This window comes from Capra hircus, chromosome 19 (assembly GCF_001704415.2).
Source record: "Capra hircus breed San Clemente chromosome 19, ASM170441v1, whole genome shotgun sequence".
Classification (NCBI taxonomy): domain Eukaryota; kingdom Metazoa; phylum Chordata; class Mammalia; order Artiodactyla; family Bovidae; genus Capra; species Capra hircus.
In genome coordinates this window covers 29,228,670-29,255,071 of record NC_030826.1, presented here as the reverse complement: position 1 = coordinate 29,255,071, position 26,402 = coordinate 29,228,670, and the positions used below count along the sequence as shown (strand labels likewise).

Sequence of the window (26,402 nt, the reverse complement as noted above, 5' to 3'; positions counted from 1 at the left end):
GATTTATCCACATACTCAATAAGAAAAATATTTCTAATTATATCCAACCATTCTTAACATGAATGAGAATTATGCGGGGACACAAGATTGCCAAGACTTTTTTGCCAAACAATTCCTTTTGACTTAAGAAAGAAGAGGCAGCTGCATTGTTTCCATAGCTATCCATATAAAAGAGCCCTTGGAATGAGGCTGACTCGTCCTGCTTTAAAAAGCTCCAAGGTAAGTGGGAACAAGGACCAGACTCTCAAGAGGGACGCTAGCCGCACCAGCCCGTGTCGGCTGCAGCTGCTGCCTGGGGTACTGCTCCTTCTGCACGCTTTACGCCCGCGGCTTTCGTGGCCCTCTGTTAACAACAGCCAGTGATGTAGCAAATGGGGCTTTTTGGTTGGCTTTGTTTTATTTTTGGTTAATTAATCAAGTGCTTTTCCTTTTTCTTTTATAGAACCGTCTCACTTCCAGGCTGCATCTTCTCACTTGCTAACAAGGTAAGATTTGGACTAACCAGTCCCTGGAGAAGGCAAGAGCCTCTGGGATGGATGTGTGTCACTTGGCAACCTTTGAGAAAGTGCTCGTCTCAGTAAATACCCAACAACTGCATTTCAGGAAAGATGCAGGAGAGGGAGAAGGGGGCGGAGGACTTGCCTTTAGAACAATGCGCATAGTCTTAGGACTCTTGGCATTGGTGGGATGACATTTTAGCAAGGAAAAGGTTGTGAGAAGAATATTGTTTCCATAGGGGGACAAAACATCTGCACTAAGATTCCCTGGTTAAATATCTCAAATTTGTAAAAATGTGTCCTGCTTTTAGAATTCATTTAGCAAACATGATATCTAACAAGTAAGAAAAGAAGAACCTAGGAAAGCGGGCTGCTTTTCCTTCTGTGAAGAGTTTTAAAAAGTTACCAATGCTAAGCGTTACACGAAACCAGAACACTGAAATTTTTGTTACATAAATAATGAAGGTATTAGTCTGCCCACTACTACACACTGCATTTCTAAAGAGAGAGACTGGTGGGTAGATGATTAAAGTGAGTTTCAAGTAACTCGATCATGTAATGACTGAAGTAGCATCATCTGCCAAGCCTTTCATTCTACTGATGCCGCCGGTGATCCTCAGACAACACTCAATGGAGCAGCCTGAGCCTGTGTCCTTCGGAAGGATATGTGGAACAGGAAAGTGAGCGTTCAGTGCAGAAGAATGAGGATAATGTTTTTTGTGGCTTTTATCCTCAATTAGTTTAAGTGGGTTAAGCTGATTAACTGGATTTAATATGCAAAGAAATTATGCTAGAGAAATTCTACTGAGCACCTAACTCAAAAAAAAAAAGATAAACAAAATTATAATCTGACCTCCTGCCAAATCCACTGAACATGAGCACTTCCAGCTGAACACCTAAAGGAGGAAATAAAGTTCTCATATTATACGGCAAGAAATGAAATTCTCTTACACTATAATAAATGACATTTTCCATCTTAGTCATAGCCTGAACTTGTTCAAATTGCTTTCTTACTCAAATTTTAACTTTTTTCTCAAACTGTCTTCATTCTGTCTCATGGGCTGTGGATTACAAAAGGCAATACTGTGATCCCTAAAGATGGAGATGCTGAGGCACAGATCAAGGGCAACCCAAGGTCACAAGCTCCTTAGCAGCTTGTGAGGCTACCCCTCAGCTCTCTTATTAGAACATCAGTCTTGAAGGATGAAAGAAGGTAGCCCCGAGTCCACTGCTGGGTACACAGCAACCCCAGATGCCTTTGAGTCCTTGTGATTTCTCGTTATTATGTTTGCTTCAGTAAATACAGCGTAGAGTACAGTGCCTCTGCCTGGTGAAACTTCCAACTGGGCCCATGAAATATCATCAAGGTAGAGATTTATGTGTATAGATGACAGTTCAGAATCTCTACTAAGAAATGCTTCATCGCCTTTAGGACCTCTGAGTTCAGCAGCCATGAGTTCAGACCAAGAAATGGCAGTCTTTGGGGAGGCTGCTCCTTACCTCCGAAAGTCCGAAAAGGAGCGCATTGAAGCCCAGAATAAGCCTTTTGATGCCAAGACATCTGTCTTTGTGGCCGAGCCCAAGGAATCTTTTGTCAAAGGGACTATCCAGAGCAGAGAAGGCGGGAAAGTGACGGTGAAGACCGAAGGAGGAGCGGTGAGTAGTCCAGGAGCTGACCACATGCTACTGAATATTTTGTTTGGCCACTTGGTTGACATAAACAGTTATCCTTCCTGTTTACCAGACTCTGACAGTGAAAGAGGATCAAGTCTTCCCCATGAATCCTCCCAAATTCGACAAGATCGAGGACATGGCCATGATGACCCACCTGCACGAGCCCGCTGTGCTGTACAACCTCAAAGAGCGTTATGCAGCCTGGATGATCTACGTGAGTGCTCCCCAAACCCCAAAGTGGTTTTGATCACTGGACCCTGTCAGCTCAATGTACTACAAATGGGTCACAGACAGTGATTCACTGCACTTTCACAAGTAGTGTAACTAATTAAGAGGTTCACGATTGCTACTGTAAGGCCCAACCCAACAGCTGGCACATAATCCTTTGTCTTCCCATCCAAAGCCAGGTAAAGCCACTGTCCCATGGACTGGGTTTGCCACAGATCCCCTGAACAAACATGGTAGCAGCTACTGTTTACATCTCAACTACATGCCTGCGTCTCCTCTCATCCCCATTCCTGCTGCAGAATCATCCAGGGGAAAAATACAAACTTATGTTTCAACACTTAGAAGTAATGTTTTTAAAGACCAATTTTCAATCCTCCAAAATAACAGCAATTTGTATCTCTGTGTTCTGGTCCCTTCTGTGCGGAGCACTTCCTTGATGAAATTTTGCCAGCTTCCCCAGGCAGAGTTCAACGTTGTGTCCTGGTGTTTCTGCCCTGCAATAATGCTGAGAATGCTTTTTCAGAATGAATCATTTACATGTCCATCTCCTACACAGACTGGGAGTTCCTCAAAGAACAGTATCATATGTTCAAAGAAAAATAACATTTATATTTCATTCTTAGGGCCTTGCAGAGACTTTTCCCTTAACACAAACTCAGTAATACTAATTGAATTTACTACATTAGGTTGACATTTCTGTAAGGTTTTGTGGTTGCTGCTTTGGCCCCACCACACAGCTTACAGGACCTTAGTTCCCCAACCAGGGATTGAACTCATGCCCCCTGCATTGGGAGTTCAAAGACCTAACCATGGGACCATCAGGGAATTCTCATCATTTCTGAATGGTGTAATCACTGGTGCTATTCAGCTGGACTACACTTATACAAGTATACCTGTGATTAGTGTCAGAATCCATTCTGTTTGGTTGGCAGTTATCCTAGACCAGATGTCAAAAATATTGGAAATCCAGCTGTTGTAATGTATTCCCATCATTCTCTGTTCTGTTTCACAGTTCAGAAGTAGTTTACAAATATTTCCCCAGTATTGCTGCGTACCTTCATGTTTGCCTTTTTAAATGTCTGGATCATACTATCTTAAGAAGATTTTCCATAGTTCACCTAATTATTTCATACTGTTGACTACTTAGTACCTAAGTACCGTAAATTCATTTTCATAGATCATAAATTCATTTTCATGAATTTGAACTATCTTAAAAGAAATATACTATTTTCTAAACTACAGTAAGAATGTATTAAACATTATATTTTTTAAAAACCCCACAATTTTGGAGCTCCTACTATGTGAAAAATCACTGTGACAAATCCCAAGAGGAATAAGAATCTAAACTGTATTCCTCACCCTCAAGATTTTGTTATCTTGTTGAACCTTTCAACTAGTTTCCATGCCGATGCCTTGAAGATGTGTAGACCACTTACTTAGAGTGTTCTTTTTCTGTTAAAATTCATTAAATAACTGAGCTGCGCAAATAACAGGAAAGGTGTCTGGTTAGTTATTCTTTCTTATTCACTTGCACAGACCTACTCGGGCCTCTTCTGCGTCACCATCAACCCCTACAAGTGGCTGCCAGTGTACAATGCAGAGGTGGTGGCGGCCTACAGGGGCAAGAAGCGCCAGGAGGCCCCGCCCCACATCTTCTCCATCTCTGACAATGCCTATCAGTTCATGCTGACTGGTGAGTGGGATGTTTGCCATGTGCATCTTTTTAGGAGATGAGACTCTAGCAGAGAGAGACTAACCATAGGAGAAAGAGACTCTACTCCTCTCAACACACTCTTTGAGGTGGTCCCCTAATGCCATTGCCCTTTGCCCAGAACCAACCAAAACATACTCCAGATTATAAAGTGTATCTGGAATTAGAGCCGTCATACTATGAATCTTCTTCCTGGAATGCTGTCTCAGCTACACCATTCTAAGGCACAACAGCACCTTGGGGAAGGGACTGAGAGATTTCCTCTTCAGAGAGAGTAGAACATCAAAATGAGCCTTTAGTTTTCCCTGAAAATGCGACTAAGGCCACGATTACTTCCAACCCTACCACCTTCACTGTACTGACTCCTCCTCCCACACTAAAAATATCTCTAATGCCTTTTTTTTCATTACTTGTTGTACTTACAATAAACATGCTACTAACTTGTCATCTAACTTGTCACGGTGTGCATTTAGTGTGGAGTATAAAAAGAGAAAGTCTGCTGCTTCCTTGCAGTGTTCTGTTTCAGCGGTGGTCTGTAAGCTGATGCGATGGGGGAGCCTCAGGGAGCAGGAGAGGGGGGAGCTGGGAAAGGTGCTGGGCCTGGGGACCACCAAGCCCTCAGGATTGCTGAGAAATACTAGCTTCATACCATTTTATTAATTTACCATTTACAAATATATTTAAAAATGGTATTGACTGCCTATAATTTCTCTTTTATAGACCGTGAGAATCAGTCAATCCTGATCACGTAAGTAGATTTGATGCTTTGTTTTGATGACTGCCATAGCTGCTGGCTTTGGGACCTCTACTGACTTGGTTTTTATTTGACAGCGGAGAATCCGGGGCAGGAAAGACTGTGAACACGAAGCGTGTCATCCAGTACTTTGCAACAATTGCAGTCACTGGGGAGAAGAAGAAGGAGGAACCTGGCAAAATGCAGGTGGGCCTGATGGACTTCTCAGAATCATGACAGAAAGGGTGCTCAAGAGGCCCTACGTGTGAGCACTGCTCTTGTGTTTCTCTGCAGGGGACTCTGGAGGATCAGATCATCAGTGCCAATCCCCTGCTGGAGGCCTTTGGCAACGCCAAGACCGTGAGGAATGACAACTCCTCTCGCTTTGTAAGTCTCTTGGACATTACCATGGACACTACTCACTGGTCAAGATTTATGGGATGTTTGTGAATACATTCTCTGAGTCTTTTTCATTCCCATTATACCATGGTTCTTTCCTTTTCTTCTAAGCACGTAATAACATGGATCCAAGCCTTGTCTAAAAAGAAATGTGACCCTATATCTGAGTTCTTATCTTCCATTACCTACAATTATTCACAGATTTTTAAATTAAAAATATTTTATCTATAAAATAGGAGATACATCTTTTTTTAAACCTGATACCAATAGTGCCTGAATTGATTTACTATTAAAACTTTAGCACTTAGTGCCAATGTTAGTGTTTTGAGTTTCTCAAAGATTTGGTATGATTCAGCAACAAAGTAGTAATATTAACTTTTCTTTCAAGGGTAAATTCATTAGAATCCACTTTGGCACTACAGGAAAACTGGCCTCTGCTGATATTGAAACATGTAAGTGCCTGGATAGTCTTTACCATCATTTCTATTTCTTATGACCTACAACACTGAACAGAAATAAAATTTGCATTTCATATGAATTTTTCTTGTTTGTTATTAATTTCTTTTCAGATCTGTTAGAGAAGTCTAGAGTTACTTTCCAGCTTAAGGCTGAAAGGAGCTATCATATTTTTTACCAGATCACATCAAACAGGAAACCAGAACTAATTGGTAAGAAATGTTATCATTTCTTTACAAAATTTATCTCACCTACACCTATCGATGCCTGGTCAACTTGGTATTCCATGAGGGAATTTTGTTAACTGTATACATTATCTTTATTTTGAAAATCGCTTTATAAGTTTGATAAAAATTTATGTGTGCTCTTCATAAAAGTTCAAAAAGAAAACTGAAAACACCTCCAAATCTTATCACTATGAAATGACCACTATGAACACTTGGATGAATATAATTCTAGTCATTTTCTGTACATATATCTTTAAATATATACATACATACAATAACTAGAATCAGAGTCACATGCTCTTCCATCATCTACCTTTTTTACTGAGCAATAATATATCATGGCTTTTTCCATTCTAGTGCCTTAGAATTTGTCTTGTAATCTCTCATTTTAATGAAGAGGATATTTCTGCTTACATTTGCTTTCTGCCACTTATTAGAGATGCTTCTGATTACCACCAACCCATACGACTACCCATTCGTCAGTCAAGGGGAGATCAGTGTGGCCAGTATTGATGATCAGGAAGAACTGATAGCCACAGATGTAAGTAAAACACAAGAAAATTAGAATGATTATTTTGGACGGAGTGATGGTCCCTCTAGATAAACATCAGTTTCTAGTAGAAATCACAAAAGAAACTTCAAAGATGGGCATGACCTGGAGTCAGCTGAAAAGACTGGTGTGTGCTCCTACAACATCTCACTTTCCCTTAAGTCTTAATGATCTATCCTTTCTGAATTTCCCTAAACCATTTTTAAAAATCCGTGTGTGTGCTCAGTTGCTCAGTCGTTTCAACACTTTTGCGACCCCACAGACTATAGCCTGCCAGGTTCCTCTCTCCATGGGATTATCCTGGCAAGAATACTGGAGCAGGTTGCCATTTCCTCCTCCAGGGGATCTTCCCAAGCCAGCGATAAAACCTATGGGTTCTGCACTGGCAGGTGGATTCTCTATCGCTGAGCTACCTGGGAAGCTCATAACAGTTAATAGGTGCTCTTTTATTGAATGATTCCCCCTACCCCTTTAGTGCCCTGCTATGTTTGCTTATTTTTCCTTTTCTTGTCTATCAGTCATTTTGAAACTGGCAATTTGATTCAAGTTAAACAATTTTCCTTTGAATCCAGAAAATGAGTTAAATGCAGAGTCATTATTCTCTCGTTCTATATTTCCACTTACTCTAAGAATTTAGAAACAATCATTTGGATGACTTAATGTTGTCTTCCAAGAATCTATTCCACCTCTCAAAACAAAAAGTTAAATAACTATCCGTGTTCTCTATTTTAAATTTACTTTTGGCATCTTCAGAAGGTATGCACCTGTGATCCCCATGCTCTGTGCTGGCCTCTGACTGACCAGCTCCCTAGATACCGAATCTAAGGAGTTCCTTGCTCTGCATCAGTACTGGTAGTTTCCTCGGTTTGACCAAAAAAATCAGGAATCCAAATGTGAAATATTGATAGTACACATGTGGATCCTAACTTGACAGTTATTCTACTTGGTTGTATTGGCAGAGTGCTATTGATATTTTGGGCTTTACTAATGATGAGAAGGTCGCCATCTACAAGCTCACGGGGGGTGTGATGCATTATGGGAACCTGAAATTCAAGCAAAAGCAGCGTGAGGAGCAAGCAGAGCCAGACGGCACTGAAGGTACCGACTCAGCCGCCCGCCTGACTCCACATCTGCTTGAAAGTCACGTTCTTAACTTGCTACCCTTGAGCTCTCCTGAGAAGACAAAGTCACTTCCAAGAATTGCATCTGAAAGTATCCCTAGATGAGATATATGTGGCCTGGGTATTAGACACATGTTGCTGCAATTTCTAAGTTCTTTAGAGAACACTACCCATAATCAAAGTCTTGAACTTAGTTGGGGGGTGGGGGTGGGTGGAGAAGGTAAGAATACTCAAAAGATGTTCTTAAAACATTGCGCAAAATGCCTGTAGCTTATTTTTTTTTGTTTTCTTAAGGAAGTGGACGGCTTTGGGCAATAACATCACTCTATCCTTTCTTCCTTTCAGTGGCTGACAAGGCTGCCTACCTCCAGGGTCTGAACTCTGCTGACCTGCTCAAAGCTCTGTGCTACCCCAGGGTCAAAGTTGGCAATGAGTATGTCACCAAAGGCCAGACTGTAGAGCAGGTAGGTACATAATTCAAACTCACCACGAGGGATGCAGGCATTTTACAGCCCTCTATGAACCTCAAGAAATACTCCTTTCTCTTTCAAGGTGACCAATGCAGTGGGCGCTCTGGCCAAAGCCGTCTACGAGAAGATGTTCCTGTGGATGGTCACCCGCATCAACCAGCAGCTGGACACCAAGCAGCCCAGGCAGTACTTCATCGGGGTCTTGGACATCGCTGGCTTTGAGATCTTTGACGTGAGTTGGTAAATCAATTCATAAGGGATTTTTACAATAAAGCAATGGATCCTTAGTAAGAAGAAATTTGTGAACATTACAACCTTTTATTACCACTGTCAAAAAGTTATGCTAAAATTTAAAAGAGAGTGACTGGGCAGCTACTAATTATTTATTGTAGTGGCAATTCCACTACTATGAGAAATAAACCACTTAATGAGGATGCTTTAACTCACTACATGATCTAAAGGGAGTCAGGAATTAGGTTGGTATAATGAGAAATCTAAAAACCCCACAATGCAAAGTGAAGTTAATATAAAAACATCTAAATAAATCTGTGCAATGTATAATATGCTCTCAATATATGGTAGAGAAACCATTCAGAAACATACAGGCAGATGATAAGAGCTGAGAAAGGGTCAGTAATTTAGAGACAGCATTGATAAATTCAATGCAAGGAACTCTTAATTTCTCAATGTGATATGGGATAAAAACTCATGTTTGATTATAAAATACATTTTTTCTTCCTTATAATTTTAAAGAAGCTTATCTTCTTTTAATTATAAACACAACACTTAGGCATGGCAGAAATCATTGAAAATCAAAGAAAAGAATTCCACACTGATTCCACTATATGTGAAAGTCACTCAGTCGTGTCTGACTCTTTGAGACCTCATGGACTATAGTCCATGGAATTCTCCAGTCCAGAATAGTGGAGTGGGTAGCCTTTCCCTTCTCCGGGGGATTTTCCTAATGCAGAGATCGAACCCAGGACTCCCACATTGTAGGCAGATTCTTTACCAGCAGAGCTACCAGGGATTCCACTATATTTATCTACTTAATGTCAACATTTTGGCTTTTCTTTTCCAAAAAAATGAGTGTGTGTTAACATATTGTATATGATATTAAATACTTGATTTTTTTTCATCTCACATTAAAATATAAAGGTGGTGATTATTGCTCCCTCGCAATGTTGACTATGATTGCTTCCACACAACAGAGAGAACCTTCCAGTCAGCTTCTAATAGGTTGCAAATTAGCTGCTAAGTGAGTGAATAGAAAATGCCAAAGATAAAGGAAATATGTACAGAATGATTAAGCAGGAACTCAGAAAAACACCTGAGTCAATTTAAGCAAGTACAAGAAAAAAGAATTACTAATGATTTAAGATTTTGGATAAAATGACAGCAGAGAAACCGTAGATTTCATAGGTCCCCAAGGATTTTGGTATCTATAATCTAAAGGCTATTCGATATACATTTTTAAATTAAAAAGTCCTATATTTTAAAATCTCCACTATGCTGAGAGAAAAGTAAACCCATCTGTTTATTTAGTTCAACAGCTTTGAGCAGCTGTGCATCAACTTCACCAACGAGAAACTGCAACAGTTTTTCAACCACCACATGTTCGTGCTGGAGCAGGAGGAGTACAAAAGAGAAGGCATCGAGTGGACGTTCATCGACTTCGGGATGGACCTGGCTGCCTGCATCGAGCTCATCGAGAAGGTCTGTTTCAAGTTTCAGAAACTATGTTTTGTGATGACTAAATTATTCATACATCTTGTTTAAGCCTATAGACAGAGAAAAATGCTTACATAGAGTTGTAACATTGTGTCGCGGGCTGCTTCCAGCCTATGGGCATCTTCTCCATCCTGGAAGAGGAGTGCATGTTCCCCAAGGCCACGGACACCTCCTTCAAGAACAAGCTGTATGACCAGCACCTGGGCAAGTCTGCCAACTTCCAGAAGCCCAAGGTGGTCAAGGGCAAAGCTGAGGCCCACTTCTCCCTGATCCACTATGCGGGTGTCGTGGACTACAACATTACTGGCTGGCTGGAGAAGAACAAGGACCCCCTGAACGATACCGTGGTTGGGCTGTACCAGAAGTCTTCAATGAAAACTCTAGCTCTCCTTTTCTCTGGGACTCCAACTGCTGAATCAGGTAATGCTCAAAAAATTCCCAATGTTTTCTCCTGATATTACAAAGCATGGTGTTAGACTGATGCTAGTGGTATCCCAGCCCAGGCTGAAGTGTTATGGCCAAATCCATTGTGCCTCCAAGTTCATCATGACATTCATTCCAGCACTGGTGAAGGCCCTGCTGCCAAGAGCTAGAAAGGAATTTTCAACATCGTAAGCAGTGAAAAGGCTTGGCTTCTATCATTCTCTCCTGCTTCTTCCTCCATATCTGCTGCTTATTGAGTATCACTGGAAAATGGATATGAACTTAACTGATATATAAGATTCATTCAGGCTCAAACAGAGAGGCCAACTGCATTGAAAAAAAAAATGCTCCATCTGAACACAAAAATCAACAAATGGGCAACATATAGCCCTGTCAATTTAAAATTATATCTGAATAACATCTTTTCTGATCTTTTTCTCCAGAGGGGAGTGGAACTAAGAAAGGTGGTAAGAAGAAGGGCTCTTCTTTCCAGACGGTGTCTGCACTTTTCAGGGTAAGGAGGAAATTGGTTTTGACACTCTCTTGTTACTTTGCGAACTTGTTTTTAAAAGCACAAGTCATTTAGGGATTGACCTTAGCTAATGATTTCTGTTAATCGAGTTTTGGAAAGAAGAGCTTTAAATTACTTGGAAATTATTAGGTCATCTTTTATGCTAAGCCAAATAGTAAAAAATATTTCATATGTTATAAAGCGTAATGCTCTGCTAGTCATAATCTAATTGAGTTGTGGAAATAAGCAATGGTACATACTCAAAAAGACCAAGTCCTCAGTAGCTCTAATGAAAATCTGACAGCTAGCCTTTAAGGAACCTAATATGGTATCCTTGCTCTTAATCTAGTCAGTTCTCAATTGTAACTGGTAGGTTCCCTTCACAGATACTCTTTGTGCCCCCAAAGCTGACAGAGTTGAAAAGGGAAAGCTATATTCATGAGAAGTAGACCAAAAGCAGTGCAGGCATGCTTCCTTACTGGAGAACCATAGAGTTTAGCAGAAGAAAGGGTGAGTCTAGGATGGGAAGCCTATGTCTTTGTGAAGGCTTGTGGGTGGCCAGGGGCCAGGACTGAGAGGACGATAGTGCTTGGATACTGAAAAGATTCAGCTGTCAAGACTGCTTTATATGTGTAACTCCTGCCAACTCGAGTGGAACAAGAGGTACTAAGGAGGAAACTGCCTCTCAGGAGAAGCTTACCAAGGTGCTACCTTAACTGAAAATGGTCCACAAGGGTCATTCAACTCAGTCATGGACACTGATTTTATAGACATTGCCAAGGTTCCATAAGCATGTCTAAAACTCAGATAACAGGGTTTCCTGATTTCACAGGAAAATCTGAACAAACTGATGACCAACCTCAGGAGTACCCATCCTCACTTTGTGCGGTGCATCATCCCCAATGAAACGAAAACCCCTGGTAAGACGTTCCAGAGATGAAGAACAAAGCATGACTGCCATAGCTCCCATCAAAACTCTGCAATGACATGAACATGCATTTGTAGGGGCCATGGAGCACGAGCTGGTTCTGCACCAGCTGAGGTGTAACGGCGTGCTGGAGGGCATCCGCATCTGCAGGAAGGGCTTCCCCAGCAGAATCCTGTATGCAGACTTCAAACAGAGGTCAGCCTCTCCTAATCATGCGGTATCCTGGAATTCAGTATAGGTATACTTAGTGCAAGCAAAGCAATTTAGTAAAAAAAAAAAAAAAGCCTCTATTTGTTATTTTTAACTTGCCACAAAAAGTGTAAAAAGTTATAAGCCTCAAAGCACCTTTAAAATAAAGATACACCACATGGTGGGTACTCTGTGGACTTTTCACTGGATTTACCATGCTCCCAGCTTAGCTCACAGATGTCTACTATAACTTCAATAATTAGGGAACATCATTTCTGAGTGCTTAATATATTTGGGTTATTTCATTTAATCCTTCCAAAGCTGCAGTAGAGATTAAGTACTACCAATAGCAAATGCATTTATTGGTCATCTACACATTAATGTGAACCAGATTATAGAATCCTTTCCTGAGAACAGGGTCTGATGAAGCAGAATGGAAAGTTGCAACTGCGCAGAAAGGTTGGCCATCTGTGTATACAATGTCCTTCGTGTGAAGAAAATAATTGTTTTAAAGCTCTGACTTTTAAAAATCAATCATTTAGTGTTAGCTACTTCTAGTCGCATCAATAAACCAAGTTTTAGAAAACTATATTTACTTTATCAGATACAAGGTATTAAATGCAAGTGCGATCCCTGAAGGACAATACATCGACAGCAAGAAGGCTTCTGAGAAGCTCCTTGCATCCATTGACATTGACCACACCCAGTATAAATTTGGTCACACCAAGGTAAGTCTCTAAGGCCCACCTGGCACTATGTCTGTCCCTTTGGAGTCTGTGTAAAGTTTCTGATCTGCAACTCTGGCTATACACAGGTCTTTTTCAAAGCTGGTCTTCTGGGGCTCCTAGAGGAGATGCGAGATGAAAAGCTGGCCCAGCTGATTACCCGAACCCAGGCCAGATGCAGAGGGTTCTTGGCAAGAGTGGAGTACCAGAGGATGGTGGAGAGGAGGTATACAAACATATTGCTTACTTAGTCATACTTTCCTTCTTCAGAAACACATTTGAGATGGCTTACAATTAAGACTCAGATATCATAGGGCCACCAGAGTAAGAGGGATGAATAAGAGGCTGATGCTGAACTGGAGATACACATATACCAAAGTGCTTAAGGTAGCAATCACCAGGGAATAAACTGAACACTCGGGTGAAAAAGAAAAAGTAAAAAAATTTAAAAGAGAGAAGCATAATGAAAAAGAGAGAGAGAAATGTGTAAGTCTCATCTAATGAGAAAATATACCATTGAGCAAGCAGAGGCAAAATGTTGCCCCAGCACTTGGTTCTAATATGAATTTACTGGGTAGGTAATTAAATAAGATATTGAACTGCAGAGCACATGCTTATTTTCAACAGCAGTTTTACATAAATTGCAGAAACAACTTCTTTGTCTGATCACTTATATTATTGAATTATTATGATTTAAAGTATTAAGGGAAAAATAGGTGAAAGAACTTTTTCAATAAGTTAATACAATTTCACCAAGGTATCTCACTTTTTAGTGATCTAATCTGATGCAGTGACAGAGCTCTAAGGCTACAGGTCAGATGTCTCAAACCGTAGGACACATATGAATAGGATCCACAGGGAGAAAGGTATTTTACACTGATACTTGTATCTGCATGCATACCTATGTGTATAAATACATAATTTACATGAAACAGATTTTCTATCACCTGTAGTTCTGCTAATATTTTCTACTATATTCTATTTCTTAAAAAATAAGTTTGGTCATAACCCCCCTATATATATGTATATATATTTGGCCAATTGCCTATATATGAAGGCAATTCTAAAAAATAATTTATATTAAAGCAAATGTGATGATATTAAAGAATAGAATGCAAAAATCATACAACATTAAAATATAAAACCAGAGATTTTTCAAAAAAACTGAGTTTTTAATGAGCCTCTTTATCCTGTGCCTCACACCTGGCAAGGGTCCATTTCCCCCTTCACTGCTCTCAGTGGTGTTTATGTAGGAAAGTTTGCAAAGCACTGAAGCAGAGCAGTACTTCTCAAAGGGTGGTCCTTGGACCTGTATCATCAGCATCTCTTACAAACTTGTTAAAAATGCACATTTTTGGCCCCATCCACATCTGCCGAATCTGAATCTCTAGGGAAATAGCCCAGGAATCAGTATTTTAACAAGGTCTTAGCTGATTCTTATATATACCAAAGTTTGAGAAGCACCAATGAAGAGCGATGAAGGACTGCTGAGTGCTTGACCACCATCCCCAAATACAATTTCTTTCGTTTGTGTTTTTGAACATGGTGAGGAACATGGTGGAGGGCAGAACATCCAACTCTCAGTGCCAAGATTTCATCCCATTCCATCATACACACAGCATCTAATTTGCATTGGTTAAATTTCAGGGAGTCCATCTTCTGCATCCAGTACAACATCCGAGCTTTCATGAATGTCAAGCACTGGCCCTGGATGAAACTGTTCTTCAAGATCAAGCCCCTGCTGAAGAGTGCAGAGACGGAGAAGGAGATGGCCACCATGAAGGAAGAGTTCCAGAAAATCAAGGATGAACTGGCCAAGTCAGAGGCAAAAAGGAAGGAACTGGAAGAAAAGATGGTGTCATTATTGAAAGAAAAAAATGACCTGCAGCTCCAAGTTCAGGCTGTAAGTGGTGGTATCATCCTATGTACTGCTGCTAATCAGGATGCAAGCATACAACTCTAGTCACTAGCAGCAGTGAGCTGGGTAGTCAGTATCAGAAACATGCGCTGGCGGGAGAAGGTTAAAGTGCTCTGATGGTGTTAATAAAGTCCATATTCCTTCATCACCCAGTAAATGCCCCCAAACCAGAACCAAGGCAATGAGCTAGAACCGGCCACTGTCTTCTGTTCTGTACAGTTTCATCACACTACAGCGTTAATGACTTCTTTTTCCTTTGAAGATAGTCTTTGAAAGGGATTTTACCATGAAACCAGCCCAAATACAAAAGGGGAGAACAGCATGGAGAAAGTGATTTGTTTTCTCTGAAACTTCCTTGAACTTCTAGACGTTTATGAATCTTAAATCACAGTGTGCACAGCTGACACAGGACAGTATTCTCCATCAGCTTTTACTGAATTACTGTTTGTTATTGATCTCTAAAACTGAGACTTGCTCTCGCCAATCCATCTCCACAGTCAGTGCCGCATCGTATGCCACTCGGGTTGCTGCACCAGCGCCTAACTTGCTCTGTCTCCCCCCCAGTTCTCTCCCTCCATCCAGCCTGCTCATTGCGATGCCTGAACCAATCATTTTACAACTGCTTTCATCAACTCTGAAATGTAATTTATGAGACTGTCTTTCATTTGAAGTGAACTGAATTGGTTTGGTATAATTTACTCATCACAAAATCATATATTTTTTCCTGCTGATTAAGATTGGTCTCTTCTGTCAAGTTGGGGTGGTGTAATAACTCCATAACTCCTTTCTTTAGATTACAGAAGGGAAAAGAGCTGTTTTTCTGTCCCCATTCCCTTCAAAGCTATCCTGAATTCTCTTCTCTTGTCCCTAGAGCATCACTTAGATACTGTCCTACATTACCATGCTCACTACCTATCTATGTGCGGCACATTTGATTCTTTTATGTATCCAAAGACTGATATGGAGGCTCACTGATGAATGTATCTATCAATCCACCCCCAACCCTCTTAAGTAGAAACATAGGTTGCTAGGAATTTGATTACTTAATGCCTCAATTAGAATTTAAAGCATCATAACCAGGATCATCCTCCAAGACTACAAAGGGAAATAATTTGCTAGTAGTGGCTACATCTGGAAACTTCTGCTAGAATGCTTTCCCTTCTCCTGATCCTTCCCCCAATAAGTTCATTTCTACAAAACCAAGTCCTACCCATCTCTCAAAGCCCAACTCAAATGGCACTCCATTCATTAAATCATATCTGAAACAACTTCTCTGATCTTTTATGTCACTAATGGCTTTCTGAATTAATGATAGCTTGTTGGGGTTAAGCTTTCTAACCGACTGTAGAATATATTCTTCTAAATGAAGAGAACAATGCCTGATACATTTTGTTTTTCCCAAAATGTGGAGTATCTGGCAATCACACATGGCAGGTGCTTCATAAAATTTTAATCCAAAGAATTAATGGGGGAGATTTATACTGTTATCATTGTACAATACTTCATTCTTGCTTCCCAATTTTGATTTTGCTTTCAACTCAAGGAAGCTGAGGGCTTGGCTGATGCAGAGGAAAGATGTGACCAGCTGATCAAAACCAAAATCCAGCTGGAGGCTAAGATCAAGGAGGTGACTGAGAGAGCAGAGGATGAGGAAGAGATCAATGCTGAGCTGACGGCCAAGAAGAGGAAACTGGAGGATGAATGCTCGGAACTGAAGAAAGACATAGACGACCTTGAGCTGACACTGGCCAAGGTTGAGAAGGAAAAACACGCCACAGAGAACAAGGTATGAAACATACAAGGAAAGTTTACGTTTTTATCATTACTAGGCAATACAAGCAAAAAACAGAAGCCACCAAAATGTAACATGTAATGCAAAGTGTTTTTACTTCCTAAGGTGAAAAACCTCACAGAAGAGATGGCAGGTCTGGATGAAACCATCGCCAAGCTGACCAAGGAGAAAAAGGCCCTCCAGGAGGCCCACCAGCAGACGCTGGATGACCTGCAGGCAGAAGAGGACAAAGTCAACACTCTGACCAAAGCGAAGACCAAGCTAGAGCAGCAAGTGGATGACGTAAGTCTAGGGCTGTCAAGGAAATTTTCTTTGAAAGGCAGCTAAGCAATTCTTTTGACTCAGCATTATTTGTATTTAGCTTGAGGGGTCCTTGGAGCAAGAAAAGAAACTTCGCATGGACCTAGAGAGAGCCAAGAGGAAACTGGAGGGTGATCTCAAGTTGGCCCAAGAGTCCATAATGGACATTGAAAATGAAAAACAACAACTTGATGAAAAGCTCAAAAAGTAAGTACGAAAGAATTGTTTATGGACTTGCTTCCAATATTGACTATGGACTCAACTGTTATCCATTACTACTTTTCAAAAAGGAAAGAGTTTGAAATCAGCAATTTGCAAAGCAAGATTGAAGATGAACAAGCACTTGGCATTCAACTGCAGAAGAAGATCAAAGAGTTACAAGTAAGTTCATATTTCTATCAGTCTGGCTCAAAGAGCCATAGTTATGAGCATAAAGAAGCTAACATTAAGCTTCTCCCCACCTCCAGGCCCGCATCGAGGAGCTGGAGGAGGAGATCGAGGCCGAGCGGGCCTCCCGCGCCAAAGCAGAGAAGCAGCGCTCAGACCTCTCCCGGGAACTGGAGGAGATCAGCGAGCGGCTGGAAGAAGCCGGCGGGGCCACTTCCGCCCAGATTGAGATGAACAAGAAGCGGGAGGCCGAGTTCCAGAAGATGCGCAGGGACCTGGAGGAGGCCACCCTGCAGCACGAGGCCACGGCGGCCGCTCTTCGCAAGAAGCACGCGGACAGTGTGGCCGAGCTGGGGGAGCAGCTTGACAACCTGCAGAGGGTTAAGCAGAAGCTGGAGAAGGAGAAGAGCGAGATGAAGATGGAGATAGATGACCTTGCTAGCAATGTGGAAACAATCTCGAAAGCCAAGGTACTGCAGAGTCTGAGAAACTGTTATTAACAGCGATGACCCATTATGTGCATGTCACAGTCTGCATAGGGCCTTTACACATAGGTGATTTGTTCTTTGCAGTAATCCAGGAGGTAAACAAGAAAAATACCAGTACTTAAATTATTTCCACTCAATCATAAGAAGAAACTAAAATTCAAAGAAGCTGAGCATATTAACCCCACCACACTATTAACATACGACAACATCCGCCGTGAACCAGGCTGTTCCAACTGGGGAACACAGGTCTCCAAAATTCTCAACTATCCAACATGCAATTTCACTGTACATAAGTAGGCAGTGAAGTATTTATAAATGCTTTTTGAAAATATGTCATTACATTTTTCACAAAATCTTTAGTACATGATCTTTAATTTTTTTTTATCACAGGCAGACCTCAGAGATATTGCAGGTTTGGTTCCAGACCACCACAATGAAGCAAATATCAAAATAAAGCAAGTCACTCAAATTCCCTGGTTTCCCAATGCATATAGAAATGATGTTTACACTATACTGTAGTCTATTAAGTGTGCAACAGCATTATGCCTAAAAAACATGCATCCCTTCATTTAAAAATGCTTTCTTGCTCTAAAAAAAAAATGCTAACCATCATCTGAACCATCAATGAGTCGCCGTGCCAACATCAAAGATCACAGATCACTGAAACAAATATAATAATGAAGAAAAGCTTGAATATTGTGAGAATTACCAAAACGGGACACAGAGACATGAAGTGGGCAAATGCTATTGGAAAAATAGTGCTGACAGACTTACTGGATACAGGGTTGCCCAAACACTAAATTTGTTTTAAGAAAATATCTGTGAAGAGCGATAATACAAGGAATGCCTGGAATAATAAACGAAGCTTCCCAATTAGCTTTTTAAAACTCCCAATGTGGGTCTTCACCTTAGGACAGCAATCATATTACAAAAGATACAGAAAAAATTCCCATATATTACATACAAGAGAATTTATTTTATATGTCAAAATAAATTTTTTCTATTTTAGAAGAAACGGTAGCTGTGGGGCCATGTTATTAAAATGTCTGCACTTGCTTCTTCCACTTTTCCTCTCACAGGGAAACCTAGAGAAGATGTGCCGAACTCTGGAGGACCAAGTGAGTGAGCTGAAATCCAAGGAGGAGGAGCAGCAGCGGCTGATCAATGACCTGACGGCCCAGAGGGGACGCTTGCAGACTGAATCTGGTAACTCTCTCCTCCTCCATGAGGCCTAAAAGTGGAGATGATGTGGTCTAAAACAACTGATACGTGAGAGCCTAATAAAAGCAACCAAGGACATGTGATTCACCGGACAGCTCAGACTCTCCCCCACGTGCAAGGTTACTTAGGGACGATGCTGAGGTGAAGACTTCCATAGGACTGGGCCAAGCTCTGCTCCACAAAGGCCTTGAGGATTTGGCCGCATGGAGGGGATGCTTGGGGTCAAGGGTCTTTCCACACGGATCCAGGGCTTCTGTTTTAGATCATGCTTCTTTTTAGCTAAACCAGAATGAACCAAATTCCTGCATAGGGCAGTGGATAACCCAGTCTCTCAAAAGTCTTATGAAACAGGGCCAATGTGGAATTAAAAAGTTTAACTCCCTTCTTTGACAGTTATTAACAGGTTTTGCACAATAATGTAACCCTGAAAGAATCAGTAATGGAGAGGACAAAGAGAAGTTAAGCTGTATTTATTCATTTAGGTTATTTTCACCATAAAAATCAGAAATTTGACATCAAGCATGACAATGTCAATAGAGAATTCAACCACCGAGCACTCAACTGAAAAGGGGATGTTGAGATTTTCAACTTATTTCTCATATGGGCTTGCAAAACCTTTTCTTCGTTTAACAAGTGGTGCCATATCATTTGCCTATCAGGTGAATTTTCACGTCAGCTAGACGAGAAGGAAGCTCTGGTGTCTCAGTTATCAAGGGGCAAACAAGCATTTACTCAACAGATTGAGGAATTAAAGAGGCAACTTGAAGAGGAGATAAAGGTAACTGGATAAGACTCATTTCCCCCTAACCTGACCCTAACTGGAGTCCATTATACCAACTTTTACAGGGTTTTGAAGCTTAAGAATTAAACACTAAGTATTCAGTAAAATGAACATATAACTCTCTTCGCAGGCCAAGAATGCCCTGGCCCACGGCCTGCAGTCCGCCCGCCACGACTGCGACCTGCTGCGCGAACAGTACGAGGAGGAGCAGGAATCCAAGGCCGAGCTGCAGAGGGCACTGTCCAAGGCCAACAGCGAGGTGGCCCAGTGGAGGACCAAGTATGAGACGGACGCCATCCAGCGCACGGAGGAGCTGGAGGAGGCCAAGTATGTGCTCAGATATGAGAGAATGTGCAGAGAATGTTGAACATCAAATCACAGAAATGGAACCGTTGAAGATTCAGTGAATTAACTCCCAAACATTCATTAATTAGCTCCTACTGCCAGGCATTATCAGCCCCTGAGAACAGGACATGAATAAAGCAAACACCGTCACCGACCTCTGAGCCTAAAATGTAGTTAAAACACAAAGAATAACAAGCATACAGATAATCAGCCTTATTGCTGGCTGTCAAGCACACCAAGCTCATTGATGCTTCAGGAATTTGTTAGCCCCTCTTGTGTCTGGAACAATCTCCCCCTGCCAGATCTCCCTCTGGCTCTCTCTGACTTCTTTTAGATCTTGACTCAAACATTAACTCCTTGGAAAGGACTTCCCTGAATATGTAAGAATAGCTGCCCACCCCTTACTCCATTTTATCTTTCCTCACTGCACTTTACATCTGCGATAAGTTGTTATGCATTTTCTGACTTGCTTATTGTTTATCTCTCTCACTTGTTTGGAAGCTTCATAAGGCAGGGACCTTTTCTGTCCTATTCACTGCTGTGTACTCAGCATCTGGTTCATAAAAGGAGCTCATCAATATTTTTTTGAATGAAGGAGATTTTTAATATGAAGTTCCCCACACTTTTCAGCATGGTAACGGTTCATAATTCTCGGTTTGGTTTTCTTCTCTCTACAACCATGCATAATCTTCCAGGAAGAAACTGGCCCAGCGTCTGCAGGCTGCTGAGGAGCACGTGGAAGCTGTGAACGCCAAATGTGCCTCCCTTGAGAAGACCAAGCAGAGGCTCCAGAATGAGGTTGAGGACCTCATGCTCGACGTGGAGAGGACAAACGCTGCCTGCGCAGCCCTGGACAAAAAGCAAAGGAACTTTGACAAGGTAAAATCTGCAGCAGCCTCTGGCCTCCACCGCTGTCCTCTATCCTTTCCAGCCAGGTAACTTCTTTTGGTGTGTGTTTCAGATCCTGGCAGAATGGAAACAGAAGTATGAGGAAACCCACGCCGAGCTCGAGGCTCTCAGAAGGAGGCCCGCTCTCTGGGCACCGAGCTGTTCAAGATGAAGAATGCCTACGAGGAGTCCTTGGATCAGCTAGAAACTTTGAAACGAGAGAACAAAAACTTGCAGCGTGAGTCCCTTTCACTTTGAATAGTTTTCATGCCTTGGAGGTATCTTTCTCTTGTGTTTTCTGTCTGATCAAGTCTCTTCCCGTCTTTCATGCAAACAGAGGAGATCTCTGACCTCACGGAGCAGATCGCAGAAGGAGGGAAACGTATGCATGAACTGGAGAAAATAAAGAAGCAAGTGGAACAAGAAAAGTCTGAAATTCAGGCTGCTTTAGAGGAAGCAGAGGTATGAGTCAAAATGTACATTGTAAACAAATTCAGAAAAGCATTAGGACTAGCCACATACACTGAACAGAAGAATAAATGGCACAAAATTAGCAGAAGGAAAGGTGTGCATAAAAGCTGCCAAATGTGTCCATTCCCTGCTAACGTCATCCCTCGCTGTTGTTAAGGCATCTCTTGAACACGAAGAGGGAAAGATCCTGCGTATCCAGCTGGAGCTGAACCAGGTCAAGTCTGAAATTGACAGGAAAATTGCTGAGAAGGATGAGGAAATTGACCAGCTGAAGAGGAACCACATTAGAGTCGTGGAGTCCATGCAGACCATGCTGGATGCTGAGATCAGGAGCAGGAATGACGCCATCAGGCTCAAGAAGAAGATGGAAGGAGACCTCAATGAAATGGAGATCCAGCTGAACCACGCCAACCGCATGGCTGCTGAGGCCCTGAAGAACTACAGGAACACCCAAGCCATCCTCAAGGTAAATGGGTTCAGGAGATGGTCCCAGTGCAGGTGGGTGACTGCAGCCCTGAGAACAAGGTGTCTCAATGATCGTTCAATCCACAGGATACCCAGCTCCACCTGGATGATGCTCTGCGGGGCCAGGAGGACCTGAAGGAGCAGCTGGCCATGGTGGAGCGCAGAGCCAACCTGCTGCAGGCTGAGATCGAGGAGCTGCGGGCCACCCTGGAGCAGACGGAGAGGAGCAGGAAGATCGCAGAGCAGGAGCTCCTGGATGCCAGTGAGCGCGTCCAGCTCCTGCACACCCAGGTGAGATTCAGCACAAAGAATTCACCTTTGCCTAGGTCACAGAAAAGATAAACTTGAATTTTTTATATAACAGTCAGGTTTTATGCTTCTACCAAATTTTCACTGCATTATTCAGAAATCTTTCACTATTTCATCTTGCATGTATTATTAGTTATTAACTTCTTAAAATATTCTAAGACTTGTCATATTCTTTTGGGTTAGTATCTTTACTGACCCTGGCTATCAATATTGACATTTTTATTGTGGTAAAAGAAATACTTGAACATGTTATAATTTTATCCTTGTGAGTGGTTTCACTGGTAAATGGCAGTTATAAAATTATAGAGATATTTGGTCTAATTATAAGAAATGTATGAAGATGCTAAATATTCTATAACATTTCTATTTTAATTAATTGTATTACATAACAGAATAATATTCAAGGGCATTTGACTTCCAAATTTTTATCTGAAATTTTTTTCAAACGGTGGCTACCACTAAGTACTTTAGTAACACGATTAAAAGAGCATATAACTTACTTTCAAACAGAACACCAGCCTAATAAACACCAAGAAGAAGCTAGAGACAGACATCACGCAAATCCAGGGAGAGATGGAGGACATTCTCCAGGAAGCTCGCAACGCAGAAGAGAAAGCCAAGAAGGCCATCACTGATGTGAGCAGAGGGCCACCCTGGGTCGTCAAGCTAGAATTTTGATGGGCTCTCTCACCTTTCTCAACTAGTTTTGTTTTACTGCTAATTAGGCAGCCATGATGGCTGAGGAGCTGAAGAAGGAGCAGGACACCAGCGCCCACCTGGAGCGGATGAAGAAGAACATGGAGCAGACGGTGAAGGACCTGCAGAACCGTCTGGATGAGGCTGAGCAGCTGGCCCTGAAGGGCGGGAAGAAGCAGATCCAGAAGCTGGAGGCCAGGGTGGGTCTCCCAGTATCTATCTACTTCCATTTATTCCCAGTGCCTTAGTGGATCAAAGTTCTTAAGCACCTACTCCTTTGCAGGTGCGTGAGCTGGAAGGCGAGGTAGAGAGTGAGCAGAAGCGCAATGTGGAAGCTGTCAAGGGCCTGCGCAAACATGAGAGGAGAGTGAAGGAACTCACTTACCAGGTGCAGCGACAGTTTCTATCCGCTAAGCACTCCTTGCATATATGGGAAATGCTCCCATGTAATGATACAACAGTAGTGTGCTTTTGAACTAAGACCCTGGGGTTTTTATCATCTTTCAGACGGAAGAAGATCGGAAAAACATTCTCAGACTTCAGGACTTGGTAGATAAACTTCAGGCGAAAGTGAAATCTTACAAGAGACAAGCTGAGGAGGCTGTAAGTACTCTTAAGACAAAGGGAAGAAAGTCCTCTGATAAGAAAAACTCATAAATAATTAGATTTACTATTTACTTGTAGTAAATAAGCCATCTGCATTGTAGAAGACTAAGTACTTTAAAAATATTTGTACTTTTTTTAATTTTTAAAGTTAACCTTCTATCCACAAAGAAACCTCAAAAAATCTCAAAGCAGAAATAATACAGGCTACATTCTCTAGCCCTAGTGTGATAAAGTTGTAAAGTGATGAGAAAATATAAACAAAATTTTCCAAGCATTTAAATGTTAAAAAACTGACTTTCCTAAAAAATTTTTGGATTAACTTGAAATAAAAACACAATTACCGAATAATTTTTAACTGTAAATAGAATTTCAAGGAAGATGAGACTTTTATAAACCTAGAATGTAGTCTGAGCTGTCCTTGAAGGACAAGTCATTTCTTTATATGCTTTCATTATGAATCAAAAATAAAAATAAATGAAGAAACTGACAGTCCAATAAAGAAGGTAAAAATCATAGTAAAATAATGAAGAGGTACTGTTAAAGGTAATATAGAAATGAATGAATTAGTATATCTTATTTTCAACAGGTAATCTCAGTAATATCTTGGGAATTAATAAAAAATGAATATACTTATATAATCAAAGAAAAAGTGAATGAAAATAAAAACTCACAACATTACAAATGAGAAAGGGGACAAACCATATCAGGAAGAAGATTATTTTTTAAAATGCAAAATATGTATCTATCAAGCTGGTTGAAATCTTAAATAATAGAATATAAATTATTAAATTGGCTGAATAAGTTATTTCAGAATTACTTCTGAAAATGAACTCATTCCAGATAGGTCTTTCAAATTTTGAAGGAACAGATAATCCCTGAGCTATGTAAGCTACTTCAGAGCATGGGAAAAGATGAAAAGCTTTCCGAATCATTTTAAGAAGCTCGCATAACCCTCATACCAAAACCTGTCCAAAAGAGAACAGGGGTGGGGAAAGATACTAAAGGCAGTTTTATTCATGAGTATGGTTGTAGTGAAGATAAATTACTAAGTCACTGAAACCCGTACTTTATTAAGGGAATTGTCCATCAGTGATTAAATATATTTAATTCCTACAAAGTAAGGATTACTTAATATTAAGGAGTCTGTCAACAGAATCATTACATACAAAGTAGGAGGGAAAAAGTGATTGTTTTGAAATGTGCCAAAATAATATATGATAAAATCCAACATTCATTTCCACTTAAAGAAGCTATTAAGAAATGCATCCTTAGTGATGAAGAATATCTAACTCAAGCAAACAGTCATCATCTTCCAGCAAGCATTAACAAGCATGATTTTATCCTTGCCTCCTTTCCTGCTTTTATATTATTTCTTGCTTTACTTGTGGTACATATTTGTTACCATGTTTTGGTTACTTGTGGTACATATTTGTTACCCTGTTTTGGTTGCAAAAGTAGAGCTGCAATTCTTTATGAAATATAAAGCCCCAGATAAATCTTAATTTCAATGATCAGCAAAGTCCAGGAGGTGGTAGGATAATAATGTCTCCTGTTGAGTATTCTAACTTCGTAGATGCCAAGTCCTTTCTTTCCTTAGGCCTACAGAGTCTACAAAGATGCTCAGTATGCGTTCCTTACAATTCCATTTTTATTCTCAGGAGGAACAATCCAATACAAATCTATCTAAATTCCGCAAGCTCCAGCATGAGCTGGAGGAAGCCGAGGAAAGGGCTGACATTGCTGAGTCCCAGGTCAACAAGCTGCGGGTGAAGAGCCGGGAGGTTCACACAAAAATCATCAGTGAAGAGTGATCGTGTCCTGATGCTATGGAATGACTGAAGAGAGGCACAAAATGTGAAGTCTTTGGTCATTTCTCTGTAATTATCATCTATCCTACCCTACTGCGAAGGAAATAAAGAGCATAGGGCACTGTATAAGCAATACCCTTAGACTGGTCTTTTCTTTCTCTCCTGAAGCAAAATCAAAACTGAAGTAATCATAGGCTATAAACAATCCCATTTGATCTGCCACTAAGAAGTAATTACGCACTTGCTTTTATTTTAGGTCTATAGTCATACTTTGGGGCTTCCCTGGCGGCTCAGCAGTAAAGAATCTGCCTGCAATGCAGGAGAAGCGGGTTCAGTCCCTGAGTTGGGAAGATCCCCTGGAGAAAGAAATGGCAACCCACTCCAGTATTCATGCCTGGAGGATCCCATGGACAGAGGAGCCTGGCAAGCTACAGTCCATGGAGTCGCAAAGAGTCAGACATGGCTGAAGCAACTTTCTATGCAAGGAATGGCCCTAGTTATATTCTCACACAGGGGTGTCTCTTGAAGTATATCATGAATTTTCCTTGTTAATTCTCCTTGAATTCATAGCTAATATGAATTCCAAGTATGGGTATTATTAGCACAGAAAGATTTTCATCATTAATACCAGTACACAATATATTCATAGTATATGTGCTGGATAATAGGTAACCATATGAAACAGTGAGATGTGACTTTTCTCTCTATGAAAGCCATAAAGCCTGGAGACAAAATATTATTCTTTATATTATGTAATATCAATAGGCTGTTTATTAGCCTGTTTCCAGACTTTATGGCCTCCTATAATTATGTAAAGAGTCAAAATAAATGATTACAAGTATCAATAAAATATGATCCCAAATAAATTATTCAAATGTATATTAAACCCACAGAATGATAAGAATTTGGTGCAAAAGCTAGATATAGTAGCAACCTGAATTATTTAGAGGAGTTTCCCAAGAGAATCAAGATTTTTTTAAAGCTGGATTTAATTGTGATGCATAGCCAAAAATATAACCTTCTTGGACAGCATAAAGTAAAGGAAAGACTAAATGATGATTTCCCATCTGAATAAAAAGCACATCAGTCTTGGCCCTGCGAGAGAATTGACTAAATCATATCTGTGGAAGTAGTTGCACAGGTAATTTGGATTCACACTGTCACACTGGCTCAGGAAGGGTATGGAATCACTTCTCACTGCCCTGGCCCATTTCACTGTGTTCCCACACCACCTGTAAATATTTGTGTGCCTCAGAACTTGGCAGTAATGACCAAAACCAACATCTATTTTCTACTTATTGGAAACTCTATCCAGAGTAGTCCAAAGGCTGTCTTAAAATTCCCACAGAACTCT

The 26,402-nt window shown here is 40.9% G+C and overlaps 1 protein-coding gene across 1 annotated transcript; it reads left to right on the top strand.

Moving 5' to 3' along the window:
- On the top strand, positions 247–25,183 carry LOC102181155 (myosin-2). The gene is given in 41 exon segments (XM_018064659.1): positions 247–297; positions 443–485; positions 1,930–2,153; positions 2,242–2,385; positions 3,936–4,092; positions 4,831–4,858; positions 4,942–5,050; positions 5,138–5,230; positions 5,631–5,694; positions 5,812–5,910; positions 6,363–6,466; positions 7,435–7,573; positions 7,942–8,060; positions 8,149–8,298; positions 9,612–9,782; positions 9,908–10,217; positions 10,664–10,734; positions 11,564–11,651; positions 11,737–11,854; positions 12,453–12,576; positions 12,663–12,799; positions 14,221–14,476; positions 16,035–16,277; positions 16,389–16,565; positions 16,645–16,790; positions 16,874–16,964; positions 17,051–17,440; positions 18,538–18,664; positions 19,339–19,457; positions 19,591–19,787; positions 20,501–20,684; positions 20,767–20,815; positions 20,818–20,931; positions 21,031–21,155; positions 21,322–21,630; positions 21,717–21,920; positions 22,449–22,574; positions 22,664–22,834; positions 22,918–23,022; positions 23,142–23,237; positions 24,899–25,183. Coding segments are annotated over 39 exon segments (5,811 nt in total). The 5' UTR covers positions 247–297; positions 443–485; positions 1,930–1,949; the 3' UTR covers positions 25,052–25,183.